At 37.8% G+C, this 15723-nt stretch overlaps 2 protein-coding genes across 2 annotated transcripts in view; one reads left to right on the top strand and one right to left on the bottom strand.

The window, feature by feature from the left end:
• Window positions 1-14548, bottom strand: part of LOC110968030 (protein lin-28 homolog A-like) — a 35584-nt gene extending 21036 nt beyond the window's left edge. The window contains exon 1 of the mRNA XM_051955562.1: window positions 14452-14548. Within this exon, the coding sequence (XP_051811522.1) occupies window positions 14452-14548 (97 nt within the window). The remainder of the gene's footprint in view (window positions 1-14451) is intronic.
• rpl15 (ribosomal protein L15) overlaps window positions 1-15723 on the top strand; it is a 345074-nt gene that overhangs the window by 149904 nt on the left and 179447 nt on the right. The gene's annotated exons all lie outside the window — the stretch shown is intronic.

Raw genomic sequence — 15723 nt, forward strand, 5'->3', positions numbered from 1 at the left:
CACCATAAAAAGACAAAACACCCTGGAAGAGAGAACAAAACGATGAGAAGTAAGCACAAAATGACCATAAAGACGTGCAAAGCTTCACAAAAGACGCACAAAATGATCCTAAAGAGACACATTAACCTCAGAGATGCACATAATGGCACTGAGACACAAAATAATTTCAAAGCCTATTCCAGAGAGATACAGCAGAACAACAAAAAGATGCAAAAAACATAGCTCCAAAAACGATCCCAAAGAGAGTCAAGACAAAGCAAGCAACTTTTGGGGATATACTGGAAGTGAAACCAGACAAAGGTGAATGGATTGAGGCCGTACATGAAGTTTTTATCTTCTATATGTGGAGCTGGAGTCTGTATTCTTGCTGTCCTTGACAATGTTACAACCTAACAGGTGAACTTCAGACACCAGATGGCAGGTTGCCTCCCTTTAGCCCTCCAGGATGAATCACACGTGCTGAAGAAGACATTAATCTGCGTTCTTTGTCTCTGCTGAGGTGATTCACCTCCGCCCGTTACAGGCAGGAGGTGGACTGCTGGAGTCGCTTCACTCACCGCTGCTCATTAATAGCTAATTAGTAGCTTTCAAGCTGGTGAGGGGAACCACAAATCTCTTATCACCACAGCTGAGTCATGCAAGTTCCTGTAAAGACACACACACACACACACACACACACACACACACACACACACACACACACACACACACACACACACACACACACACACACACACACACAACACAAGCACTGCATACAGTATGTGACAGATAACTGAGCTAAAACCAGCAGCTGCTTTGACTGTGTAAAGCTGTGTGTGTGTGTGTGTGTGTGTGTGTGTGTGTGTGTGTGTGTGTGTGTGTGTGTGTGTGTGTGTGTGTGTGTGTGTGTGTGTGTGTGTTTGCATGGCTTGTTTTTCCATTTACTATTTTAGACTTCCACAATCAAGTTGTTGGTGTTGTTATTGTATTCATAAATTAATATTAAAGCAAGATTTGTTGTTTTTCTTTACTTTGAATCTCAATTGAACACTGAAAGATTGAATGATACACAGACTGGAGTTCACCATGTGTCAATTTGTGCTAATTTGGTTGCATGTTAAACCGCAGCTTCAGGCAATTTGAAAGAGCCAGTGTATTTTGCTTGTAACAAATCTTTCGGTAGTAAAACATGGTCGACAGCATTCTTTAATGCTACTCATCCAAATGCAAGTCCGAATCTGTCATAACAGGACAGTGTGATCAGAGCTAATCCACATCCATCCAGCTTAAATAGTTTATTTCTAATCACATTATGGATTTTAACTGTCTGTGTATGAGAATAAAAACGCTTGTCAGGCAGTTTACCTTCTGGATTTGATGAATAAATAATATAAGAGAAAGTGGTATAATCTGGTGTCCGGTAATGAGAATTTCCATGAATATATGGCTCTCATACATACCTTTAATACAGTTACATTGTATTCCAGTTTGGTGTCTTACTGCCACACATTATACTGAGCTGACAGTCTACCTTACTTCATCTTAAACTTGCCCCGCAGATTCAGGAGTGGAACGTACTTCTGCAGTTTGAAGCGTAATTTTTTCACAAATATTCATCATTTCCTGTGTGGAAGAAACACAAAACAACTCCGATGAGACAAACCTGTATCAAAGAGACACAAAACAACCCCAAAAGAATTCTACAATTCTACCATTTCATTTAGCAGACGCTTTTGTCCAAAGCGACGTACAATACAAGCAAGAATTCAGACATAAGGAAAATCGTTTAGTAGGTGCAAAAAGTGCTTCAAGTGCGATTGGTCAAAGGTGTTACCATCAAGTTGCAGAAGAAATTGCCACCCTCTCCTTTCTTTTCAACTTTGGGTTTTGGACCACTTGGCTTATTCTACCCCTAAGGTGGAGTCAGATTAAGTGCCTAGGTGTTCTCTAAACAATTAAGTCTTCAATTGTCTCTTAAAAGTAGAAAGGGACTCAGCAGAACGCACAGAGTTTGGTAGTTTGTTCCACCATTTGGGAACAAAAGAGGAGAAGAGTCTGGCTAGAGACTTCGAGCCGTGCTGGACTGGAAGCACCAGGCGTCTCTCACATGCAGAGTGAAGTGGGCGTGAAGGGGAGTAGACCTGGATCAGGGAATCCAGGTAGGCCGGGGCCGTTCTTGTAAATGTTTTGTCAGCCAGGAGGAGAGTTTTGAATTTGATTCTGGCTGCAACTGGAAGCCAGTGAAGGGAGATGAACAGGGGAGTGACATGAGCTCTTTTGGGTTGGTTGAAGACCAGACGTGCTGCTGCATTCTGGATCATCTGTAGAGGTTTGACTTGACATGCAGGGAGACCTGCCAGAAGAGAGTTGCAGTAGTCAATGAATGACATCAGAAGAGCCTGAACCAGAAGTTGTGTGGCCTGTTGGGTCAGGAAGATTCTGATCTTCCTGATGTTGTAGAGGGCATAACGACAAGATCGAGAAACTGAGGCCACGTGAACCTTAAAGGTCAGCTGGTCATCAATCATGACACTCAGGTTTCTGGCTGAGTTTGTGGGCACAAGTAGGCTCGAGTGAAGTTGGACACTGATCTGAGGCTGAACAGATGGACAAGCTGGAAAGACCATGAGTTCAGTCTTAGACAGATTCAGCTGAAGGTGCCGTTCCTTCATCCATGTGGAGATATCAGCCAGAAACTGGCTGAAACTGTTGTGTCGTCAGGTGGAAAAGAGAGGAAAAGCTGAGTGTCGTCAGCATAACAGTGGTAGGAGAAGCCATGGGAGTGGATCACTGCACCAAGTGAGGTGGTGAACAGAGAGAAGAGTAAGGGACCAAGCACTGACCCCTGAGGGACGCCATGACACTCTGAAGGATCTGCCTGTGAGGTAGGACTTGAACCACAACAGGACAGAACCTGAGATGCCGAGCTCAGAGAGTGCGGAGAGGAGGATTCGATGGTTCACGGTGCCAAAGGCAGCAGACAAGTCCAGCAGCAGTAGGACAGAGGACTGACCAGCAACTCTCGCCAGCCGCAGAGATTCTGTGACTGATAGGAGTGCAGTCTCAGTGGAGTGGTCGCACCTGAGGCCTGACTGAAAAGGGTCAAGTTGGTTGTTGTTCCGTAGCTGTTCAGAGACTTGGTTAAATACTGAGCGCTCCAGTATTTTCGACAGGAATGGTATAAGTGAGACTGGCCTGTAGTTTTTAACCTGGGCTGGGTTGAGATGAGGCTTTTTGAGCAGTGGGGTGATGCGGGCCTGTTTAAAAGTAGCAGGAAAAATGCAGGTTTCCAGGAGGAGTTGACAATGTGCGTGACTGCAGGTTTGATTGTGGGCAAGATGGTCTGCAGGATGCTGGCGGGTATTGGATCGAGAGGACATGTTGTAGGTTTTGAGCTCAGAAGAAGTCTGGAAACCTCATCCTTGCTCAGAGGAGCAAAAGAGCAGAGTGAAGGAGCAGTAGTGGGTTTGAGCTGACTGGACTGGTCAGGCTCAGAGAACTGGTTGCTGATTGCAGCCACCTTTTCAGTGAAAAAGGAGGCAAACATGTCTGGAGTCAGCTCAGTGGACGGCTGAGCAGCTGGAGTAGAAAGCAAGGAGTTGAACGCCATAAACAGTTTTCTGGAATCAGAAGCCGCACAGATCTTGTTCTGATAAAAAGCTTTCTTTGCGGACTGCAAGCAGGAGGTAAAGGAAGCAAGTTTCTGTTTGTATGAGGACAAATCAGAAAGATAATTATTTCAGAGACACCAAACAATGTCAAAGACATACAAAGTAACCTAAAAAAGATGTGCAAAACCCTATCAAAAATCTCAGAGCAGACACAGAATGACTTTTCATCTACACAAAACAACCTGCAATGTCTTTTTTTCCCCAAAAAAAGATGTAAAACTGCTCTAAATACACAATATTACTCAAAAAATGCTCAAATCAACTATGAGGACACGAACGTTAATTGACATGAAATGTCTCCAGAGATGCAGAACAACCACAAAGACACAAAAAATAACGTTAAAGAAAGACACCTGAGAAGATTCACAAAATGACTAAAAACTGTTGTAAACACACAAACTGACTCAAACACACCCAAAACTTCAATGAAGACAAAAACCAACGATAGTCACACAAACAGTGACTGCAAAACGATCACAGAAACACAAAAAACATACCCAAAGACAGACAAGACAACTCAGAGGATGTACAAAAACTCTGAAGACACATTGTGACTCAAAACCACAAACACACAAATGATGACCCCAAAGATCATTTTAAAATGACTCCAAAGAACTAGATTTAAAATGATTACAGACACACAACAATCTCGATGCCACAAAAATTAAAAGAAAGGACAACATGGCCCCATGGATGTAAAGTAAGACACAACAAAGCAGGTGTGGTTATGGTCACATCTTTCAGCCTGGACAGCTCAGGACCCCCTTAAAAAAGAAGAATTATGCTTTAATAATAGATTCTCTTTGTAGTAAAATCCTGCATCCTATCATAAAAATGTTCTGCAGTGAACATTAACAGAACCAATCCATGCTTCTCTTCTTTTTCTGATTTAATGTTGTATATTCACATTGACTGCTGACTTTGTTGTTCATCCCTTCTTTACCAAGCGTGAAGATTTGTATTGTTCCACTGCTCGTCCTCACTTGGGACAGCGTTTGTCATTGCGTTGCCGGTTTGTTCATGCTAAAGAACAAAAAGACAAAAAGGTCCAAACCGAGTCCCTGAAGATCACCATAGAAACAGAAAAGGTCACCGGCTGCTGCACAACAAAACAGGCCACCCTAAGGTGAAGCTCAGTCACTCAGAGAGGGAACAAAGCCTCGGCACGCGCTGGTTCGCTCAATACACACACACACACACACACACACACACACACACACACACACACACACACACACACACACACACACACACACACACACACATACTTTTGCATTGTAGTGATTGAAAAGATGACGCAGAAAAAGGCAGGTGCTGAACTGAATGAATGAGTGAATGTTTTTATTTTGGACATGTGAGGGGAAAAAAGACACAAAATCGAATCTAAATATTCAAAACAACAACAAAACAAACAAATAGAACAAAAAAAGCAAAATAATAATAATAATAACCCAACACACTTAAAAAGGAGCAGGACAAAGCATAAGCTTATCTCCTCGAACTCCTTCTCCATTTCAACCATCAGTCACTCAGTACAACACTCCTATACTTATTTATGTACATATTTGCAAACAAAACAGAAAATAAATAACATAAATAAATGACTATTAAATATACAGTGATACACCCGTGTCAGAGCCCCTCCTCACCATAATTTTAAACTGAATTCTTTAACACCAAAATGTGTGACTTCACAATAAACTTCCGTTTAGAATCTACAGTGTGTACGTTGGGCTGTGATGATGCACGCTTTGAACACACTCCGGCCTCAGGGGTCTTTTTGTGTTAGCGAGGGGGGGAAATAAGCAGCTGTCCCACTGGGAAGCGTGTCAGCTCACCTTTCACCCGTCCTCCAGAGGGAAATCAATCAATAAGCCCAATCAATAAAAATCTATGACCCGCTGCCATGTTGTGACAGATATCCCTCCTACAACGAGCCTGTAGGATCAGCTCAGGGCCAAACAGGCAACAATGACAGGCCGAAGCCTTCTTTTCTAAGTGCTAAAGTAATATATGCAAATTTTCCCCACATGTCCAGATGTTAGATATTGTGGCTGTTTATAACTCCAATTGGTATTATTTTGATGTTTGCTACAGTTGAAAAGTTTGGGGTCACCAAGACAATTTCATGGTTTCCATAAAAACTCACACTTTCATTCATGTGCTGACATAATTGCACAAGGGTTTTCTAATCATCAGTTAGCCTTTCAACATGATTAGCAAACACAATGCAGCATTAGAACACAGGAGTGATGGTTGCTGGAAATGTTCCTCTGTACCCCTATGGAGATATTCCATTCAAAATCAGCCATTTCCATCTAGAATAGTCATTTACCACATTAACAATGTCTAGACTGTATTTCTGATTAATTTAATGTTATCTCCATTGAGGTCTAAGTGACCTCAAACTTTTCAACACTGGTGTATGTCTTTGAAATTACTTTAATGCAGAATATTTAACAATCTGGACGAGTACGTGCATGTAGTCTGCCAAATGGTCACTGCTGACAACACCATATGGCACCAATGGGGGGAAAAAAACAGTCATCAATCATTTATCAGCAAACTTTCACAAGTTTCTTAAGGATTAAGGATTGATCCACAGAGAGGCACATTCAACAACAACATCACACAAACCAGGATTTCAGTTGAGAAAGCATTAACACCTTCCCCCAAATGGAAGGAAACAAGCATATGCAAAAGTTCTGGTTGTCTGCTTTGAATGTGATGAATCTGACATGTGGTTACGATACTCTGGTTTGTTTAAAGCAACTGCAAAAATGGCAGACACATGAAGCGAGCTCAAATTCTCTGAATGTCATCAGTAAAAAGCTACATTTTTCATCCTCCACAGTTGGTTGTATTATCAAAAATGGAGGACAGACATAGAGCAACCAGCAGCAAGAACTCCAACCAGACTCGATTATGGCTATGGAGGTGGAAATGTCAAGATTTTCTTACTGCTGGATTTCAAGGTGCATCATCTATCTGTCGAAAGAAAATTTTGACCTGAAGAAAACCCCAGTGTTGAGCTCACAGAGTCCTGACTGAATGTGGTGGACCTAAATCTCATTGGACACCTATCTGACATCATGGAGAAAAAAATCTTCAAATGTTGATGACTGAATGGTGATAAAGCTTCACTGATTAAATGTCCATATGTCGTTAAGTGATTCTGAAAGCTAAAGCTTAGCAAACTACATGCTCAAGCACAGTAGCTGAGATCTTTAGTGGAGTCACTGCTGGGTAATCTGATTATGGATTTCATTCGTTTAGCAGAAAATGGATTTTTTTAAAGAAAGAAAGAAAGAAAGAAAGACCCAAAGCAACAATGTTCTATTTTGTTCTTCAATTCCTGCTGACTGTCTTGCTCTGGGTCTGAAGTAAAATCATGTCTGGGTGTTTAATGTCAGAAACAGGATTTTGCTGCCTGTATTAACAATCAGGTACACATGGGTCGTTTCAGCAGTGGAACACATGTGGGCTTCAAAATTTTTTGAAAAAAAAATCTCTTTTACAATTTGCTGCTCCATATTCAAGATTAATAGGCAATAAACTATCAAAGGCTTGATTGGCTCAGTGTACACATCAACAGTACCATTTTTATTCAATGTTTCATTTGTTGTTTGCTAACCTTACTCTAATCACAGTAACAGGGTTGCTAATCCATGCTAATGTTAGCTTTTTGTCAGCAGTAGAAGCTAGATATTTAGCTAGCTGTTACTGCTGACCAAGAGGACAAACTTACTGATGGAAAACAGTCAAGAAAAAAGTAAAAAAAGAATGTGTCTTATCCTGTTAATATGAGGTTGAGTGAGACAGTCAATCAAGGCTGACAATGTTATGAAAAAATGAAAAATAGAAGAGAGGACAGAACTTTGCTCTACCCATTCTATTGGAAAACTGTTTGATGATGTCAATTCCTGTGTATCATGTGATTCACTGTTTTCTTCTTCTACCACCTAAAAAGGGTTTGCTAACAGGATTGTTACCGGATACATATTCCATGCATTATTATTATTATTTCAAATATTATGTTGATTTAAAAAATCCCACATTAACTAGAGACACCAATGAAAACGATAATTCCAAAGTTTAAGTCCAAGTTTAGTTTTAACTGTTTTATTTGCAATTCAATTTGGTAACAAGGGGAGTGGGGCAAGAGAAAAGTGGCATTTTAAGGGAAACTTCAGACTTATTTGGTATTTAAAAATAAATATTTTCAAACATTCTTTACTCCTAGTTTTTTTTTTTTGTTTGTTTGTTTTTAGATTTGGTCTCAGGAGGAGTACATTTACACAACAACTGGATGTTTTAGTATTTTGTACATGGATTATTTGAAATTGGATGAGTGGGATGGAAAATGTCCTCCAATTCTGGAATGACCGAGATGTACAGAAGCTGTTTAAAGAAAGTGTCATAAAACTACAGCAACATCTGAGCTTAGCTTTGGCTTCTTCACACAAACACTGGAGCACGTTTCAGCACTGAGGACAGCTCCTCTGACAGAGCAAACGCTTCACTTTCATGCTTGACTATATAAAACATATTTACAGTTTTAAATATTAAATGGTTTAGGAGGATACAACTGTTCATAAAGAGCTGAAAGATCATTTAAGTTCAGGTCTCAGTTCATCATTGACCCATGATGGTCACACAAACTCATAAAATATCACTCACTGTTGTCACATCCCAGTGTGGACATTTTTAGTTTGAGTTTTTAGATTTCTGTTAGGGCTCATCTATTTTTTCAAAAACTGCAGATCCAATACAAAAATTGTAGTGTCTCTCTGTATAAAATATAGATATGTTTTTAAACTAGAGATGAACAATGACAACAATGAATAATTTTACAGCATATTATTCCTTCATATCATAGACCTACATTATGGAGTCACTACTCCAGACATAGTGTTTTACACAGTGTTAAATATTAAATTAAGACACTGTAGAAGGCTATAAAAGCACCACTAAATAAATAAGCATATGAAAAGATTGTGCAAATGGCAGATTTGTAAAACAATAAAAAGATTAATTACTATATTAAAAAATGACATTAGGAAATTAAAAAAACAATGAATAAGAATATGAAATTCAAAAGTGGCAAAAATGTAATATTAACATAAATATGACATTATGATATTAATGAATGCTCATATGTTTTATAATAAAGGTCTATCATGCAATAAAAATAACATCTTGTCAAACTCCGTTATTATGAAAATTTCCTTTCCTATTTTGCAAAATTATTGAACAAATTGTTTCTACACTGTTGTTGTTGTTTTTTTTTTTTTTTTACAACAGTGGGTAGCCTCTTTAACAATAAGTTGGTTTTAAAATGTTGCCTGTAAATGAATTTGGTTGTACTATGCAGTATGTAGTCTGAAATAAATGTCCTGTGGTGCAAAGCAGCCAGAGGACTGGATCAAATCTGAGGAGATTAAATCTGTTGTTTGAACACCTGTCATTGTAAAAGTGGTGCTGAACTCGACCTTTACTGTTTGAGTGGAAACAGTTATTGTAAGTTAGCATAGTTAGCATGTTAAAATAAAGTATATAAATCAAATATATGCTTCATAATTGACTGCAACATAGTGTTAATCAGATGTAAATGTTTGTTAATATAACAATGTGCATATGGGTTCTGTAAAGCCTCTTGACACAATTTGACTGTAATTGGTTCTACATAAATGAAAGTAAGTTGAACTGAATTAAAAGAATTCCTCACATGGGCACTCATCAGACAGCACTACTGCACAAAGGCATAATGAATACAGTGAAAAATACAAAATATGTCTTCACAAGTCCTTGCTAATAAATACTATACATTCATAAACAATTCCATGTAGCTTTTAATTTCATCCACAGACAAGGGAATTTTCTTTGTGCATGAAAATGTGTTGTTTGTTCTATTCCAAATCTACTGGTGGACCTGCAGTAATGAGCAGCTTCACATTCAGTTCAGGCTCACAGCTGCATCCACAGACAGGCACATGATAGATGCACTATTTAATCACTCCCACTAGATGTCACCTTAAGCATTTATGAGACCACCCAAGGCTAAAGTAATACTATATTGGAGGACATGCACACTGCAGAGGAAAACACATGCACCATATACAACAGTAAACACAGGAGACCCACAGTGGACCAACTTTAACAATCATGTTACATCTTTATTGCCCTGTTCTTCATTAAGCTATGTGGTTAAACTAGATCAGATTAAATGATGAGTTTTGTAGTAAACTGCAGCTTTATAGAATAATTATGTTGATGAATAAAAGACAGCAACATAACTGACTAATAAACATTTCCAGTAGTCTACTCAATGAAACATAGGGTTAAAAGCTTATGCTCTGCCACTTTGGAATGCTTTGCAGTCAAATAAAAAAACATCAGAACATCTGTCAGACTACATTTTTAACAAAAACAACAGCCCTGTATGAGGGGTGATTAGTGCTACAGTCACTGGAAAAGCTGGGGAAAAAAATAGACAGAATAGTAGAAATTATTATGTTCAACTTTGAGTCATAATTTAGAACAGAGGTGTCAAACAAAAGGCCCACGGGCCAAAACCGGCCAGCTAGAGGGTCCAATCCGTCCCGCAGGATGACTTTGCAAAGTGAAAACCTTACAGAGGTGAAAATGAATCCTTCCTGTGAAAATATTTAAAGGCAATGATCACTGTGCAATATAATGTCAATCAGCAGCTTCAGCAACACAGAGTTTGGTTTGGTGAAACCATACTGTCGATGCATTGCCACAACTTTTATGTATTTTCATGTATAAATTTAATACATTTACAAGACAGGGGGACAACATAACCTTCTTCCTTAAGAGTTCCCACTTTAGTTTGTGTCATATGACAGTTCAGATGGTCAGGATAACCACACAGATGTGGAAATGAATGTAAATTAATAATCATTTCTAAATCTTGACAAGTTGTAAAACACTATATTGTTCACTTCCAGATATCTGTGGCTAAATGTTTTTAAGAATTGTCATAATTCATAGGTTATTACGCTGTTCTTTTGCTGGTCCGACCCACTTGAGATCAGATTTGGTTGAATGTGGCCTCTGAACTAAAATGAGTTTGACACCCCTGCTTTAGAAGTTGAAATTTTAATTTCTCTATTTTTCCACAGCTGATTTTCACTGATAATATAGCTTTATTACTGATTAAAACTAACTGTATCCTTTTTAAAAAATCAGGTCATGTAATTACTTTCCAGTTTCAAAACCCTATTATGCTATGGATGCTTTAGTTCTGGCCAGTAATTAACAGAAGAATCAGAAAAACAGTTTTTGCTTTGTAAAATGAAAATCCTGGACAAAAGGTGTCAGAAAAGCCTCAAATAAATGCTTCCAAATGAACTTGTTCTATTTAGCTTTGTCAAAATGAAACAAAGTGCAACAGAACCAACACAGGAGCATGTATAGCGTCTACTCTGTCACAAATATGACAGAAAGTGTCAACAAATAATGTCATCATTGTGTGATACCTGAAACATTTCTATCAAATTTTCTACATTTGGCACTGTTGATCATACTGCACTGAGCAGTATTCTTGGATAAATCCAATGAGGTTGGATGGCCGTCCTCTCTCACAGACACCTTATTTGTGTCCACATCTTTTATCTTCCTACTCAGTTAAATCGTAATTGCCTCCATCCCTCTGTGTATTCCAAATTAAAATATGGGTTGAATGAATGATCAAAGGGCTGCACTGGTTAGCACTGTCACCTTACAGTGAGAAGATCCCCAGCCTGGACCTGGGATCTTACTACATGGAATTTGCATGTTCTCCCTGTGCATGTGTGGCAGTGAATACTGTGGGCTGCAGGGTGGCACCTACTAGATCAGGTTTAATCAGGCACGTCCCATAGATGCCCAATGTGTGGAATCTGGGTGAACACCTTCGCTCTGCCGTGTTCCCTGGGCCACTCCTGAGCAGTTTTTGCAGTGTGTTGGGTACATTGTCCTTCTGAGGGGGGCAACTGGCATCAAGGACCTCTGTTGCCATAGGGGGGTGGGGGGCAGCTTGACCTGCAGTGTTGAGGTGGGTATTACATGTCAACCATCCACTTGAATGTCAGGACTCAAGGTTTCCTAACAGAATGTTGCATTTTAACAAGATGATCGATGTTATTCACTTCGCCTGTCGGTAGTTGTGTCTGATCAGTCAGATTATTGTTTTTAGTTGGTGCAGTATACACCACAAGAGTTGTCAATAAATCCGTTACAGGCTACATTGTATGTGTATAAAGACAGATAAAGCATTCTATTCTATTCTATTCTATTCTATTCTATTCTATTCTATTCTATTCTATTCTATTCTATTCTATTCTATAACAACTACACATTGTTATTGTTACTATGGAGGGGGTAAAATGATTTTTGTTCAAAGGTAAACAACATTGCTATGGATTCTATGTTTTCATTTGGTGACTTGAGCATCGTTAGCCATTTTGCGACTGAACTCAGAGAGAGAGCAGGTTAGCATTCAGCTATTTGATCAAGAAAGAAGGAAAACCAGAGCAACCTACAGGACTACGTGATTTCTTTGTACTGCCAAGACATGGACAAGGTAAGAATATTAATCACTGATAACATTTAAATGTATTTCATTTATTTTGTTCTGTTTAAGATTTCAACTTGTTTGTATGCTATCTGCTCGTTAGCATAGACTGTAATGCTCGCTGGCCAACTTGTTAGTGTTAGCTAGCTAAAATATAAAATTAGTCTCCCTGAGTCCAAAATGCACGTTTATGTGTAATTATTATTATATAATTATTATTTTTTTTATTGTTTTCTTTAATAATTAAGATACAGTATTCAGTAATGTTATTTTTATTTATTTTTAAGATATGTAGTAGCTTTAATCACATTTCAAATAGTCTCTTTTGCTGTCTGATTTTTTTATTATTCTGTTGAATTTAATCTTGATAATACAGTGCTTAAAAAGTTTTTTTTAATTGTTTAAGGTATTTTGTAGTAATAATCACATTTCAAATGATTCCTTTTGCTGTCTTGTTTTATTCTGTTGTCTTTAACGATTAAGATATAGTCCTCAATATTGTTATTTATTAAACTTTTTAAGGTACTTTGTTTCATTAATCACAATCCAACCTGTCGTTTTTACTACCTTTTATAAAAATTATCATTCTGATGTCTTTAATATTTAAAATATAGTTCTCAAAAAAATTGAAGTATTTAATGTATTTTGTGGCATTAACAGCATTTCAAATTGTCACTTCTGTTATGTTTTTTGTTATTCTGTAGTCTTCGATATTTAAGATATAGTTCTCAATAATGTTATATTTTAAAGTTTTTATAAAAGTTTTTTGTGGCATTTATCACATTTTAAATGGTCTCTTTTGCTATCTCTGTTTGAATTCTGTTGACTTAAATCTTTAAAATATAGTCCTCCATGATGTTATATTTTTTAAAATTTCAAAATTTTTTATGGCAGTAATCACATTTCAAATCGTCTCTTTTGCTGTCAGATTTTTTCTTTTATTCTGTTGACTTTAATCTTTGTAGTATAGTCCTCAATAATGTTATTTTTTAAAAGTTTGTACAGTTATTTTGGACCATTAATCGCATGTCAAATTGTCCGTCCTGCGATGTTTTTTTTAAATTATGTTGTCTTTATTAATTAAGCTATCGTCCTCAATAATGTTATTTTTTGAAGTTTTGAAGGTATATCGCAGTGTTAATCACATTTCAAACTCTTTGTTTTGCTGTCTGAATTTTTAATTCTGCTGAATTTAGTCTTTATAATATGGTCCTCAAAAATGTTATTTTTAAAACATTTTTTAAGTTATTTTGCAGCATTAATCACATTTCAAATTGTCTCTTTTGCTATCTCTGTTTTTATTCTGTTGACTTTAATCTTTAAAATATAGTGCTCAATAATGTTATATTTTAAAAGTGTTTAAGCTGTTTTGTGACAGTAATCACATGTCAAATTTGTCTCTTTTACCATCTGATTTTTTTATTCTATTGAATTTAATTTTTAATTTTTTTAAGTTTTTTTAAAAAGTTTTTTGTTGAGTCAATTATATTTCAAATTGCTGCTTTTACGAGCTGATTTTTTTTCATCTGTAAACTTTAATCTTTAAAATGTAGTCCTCAATAATAATATTGTTTTGAAGTTGTATTTTTTTTATTATTTTGGACCATTAATCACATGCCAAATTATCCATTTTGCTACGCTTTTTTTATTCTGTTGTCTTTAATATTTAAGATATAGTCCTCAATAATGTTATTTTTAAAGTTTTTCTGAAAGTTATTTGTGGACCATTAATCCCATGTTGACTTGTTCCTTCTATTATCTTTTTTCCTGTTATTTTTCATATCTAAGATAATGTACTCAATAATGTTATTGTTCAAATTTTTTAAGGTATTGTGGAATGTGATCACATTTCAAATTGTTGCTTTTGCTAGCTGTTTTTTGTCTGTTGAACTCAATTTTTATAATATAGTCTTTAATATTTTTTTTTTTTAAGTTTTAAGTGATTTTGCAACATTCTCACAGTTCACTCAGAATGTCGGACTACAGTCACTTTCTGAGTTTTTGCTGACTATTAAATAGGTTTAAATAGTAAAACATGGAATGCATTGCTATTATATTTGGATTGGATTTAGTAATGGAACAGATTTGTGGAATAACTTTTTCATTTTAGTCTAATACATCTAATGTATACATTTTTTTGACAAGCAAACCTTTTGTGTTTGAAATGAAGTGACAAATTTCCTCCAATTTCTCCCTTTCTTCCTCTCTCAACTTTCTCACCAGCGAAAGCGAGACAGCAGCCCAGCAGCCCACCAGGAGCCTCCAGCCAAGCGGCCCTGCACCACCTCTGGCTCTCAGCGTGGAGGCGAGGAACCATCCCGGCCGGAGGTCAGTCGTCCTAAACACTCTGCTGAAATGTGTTTTCACAGACGGCTGCCTCCTGTGAGGATAGCTTACCGTAACTGTAATAAATACAACAAATGACCAAATGAAATCCCCAGTCAGTCAGCATTTTTAGAGAACAGTGTTTGACCACAAGTTATCTGTCACAGGTACACGCTGCCCAGCCAGAAAGGAGCACCAGCCCCCAGCCGTCCACCTCTGGCTCACTGCATTACATTATGTGTTTGAAAGCAGCATCTATGGAGTAATGTTTTGTTAGAATCGGTGAAATGACAGCAGGGTTTGTTTTTTTTTTTTTGATACTTAAAGAGCTGGTGAGTCTTTCTGTGTCTTTAACACAGCAGCCACAGACCGAGAAAAGTGTCACCTAAATATATTCTTCTCCAAGTAAAATGATTTACAAGTTGGCCTATAGTAAAATAATGTCATTTTATTTGTTCTCTGTATTGTTTTATCTTCATCTACCACCAGTCTGAAGCAGAAATATTTCAACAAAATAGTGTAGCGTTTGTATTTCAATAGATTTTGATTGCACATTGTTTGATACATTTTCAGTGGGCTCCTAAAGGTTTTTGCTTATTTTTCAACTTCGTAACACTTGTGCTCATTAAGGAAAAAATCCCTGACAACAAACTGTCCCTCACAGGAACCTCCAGGCCAGCCAGGGACGAGCTCCAGACCTGAGCCACCCCCCCACCCCCCGGTGTGCAGGATGACAGCCCGCTGGTGGTCAGTATTCCACGCTGAACACTCTTCTGAAAATGTTTCTGCACAGTAAACGGATTTCTGTAAAGGTTTTTAAAATGCGGGAAATAACAGGTTAAAGCACAGCAGTTAACAACAAGCTCCGTGGAGGTTTTCATTGCCTCAAGAAAATATGGGTCATGATGTTTCTGCTAGAAAAGTGACACCACGACCTCTCTCCATACAAATGACACGTTTTTTCAGTGTGAAGCAGCTGAACCTGTTCCTTCCTTTGACCTCTCTGCTCATCTCTCCACAGGAGCCATTCAGTCTGTTCAGCCACTACAGTGTTCGGGTCGAGGAGACAGGAGGCATGCCCATCGTGCACGTCCCATCTCCATTTTCAAACCGCCCAGGCTGCTGAGGTACTGTTATTGGTTCGGACGCTTTGGACTACTTCTCCTT

This window comes from Acanthochromis polyacanthus, chromosome 11, assembly GCF_021347895.1.
Source record: "Acanthochromis polyacanthus isolate Apoly-LR-REF ecotype Palm Island chromosome 11, KAUST_Apoly_ChrSc, whole genome shotgun sequence".
Lineage (NCBI taxonomy): Eukaryota > Metazoa > Chordata > Actinopteri > Pomacentridae > Acanthochromis > Acanthochromis polyacanthus.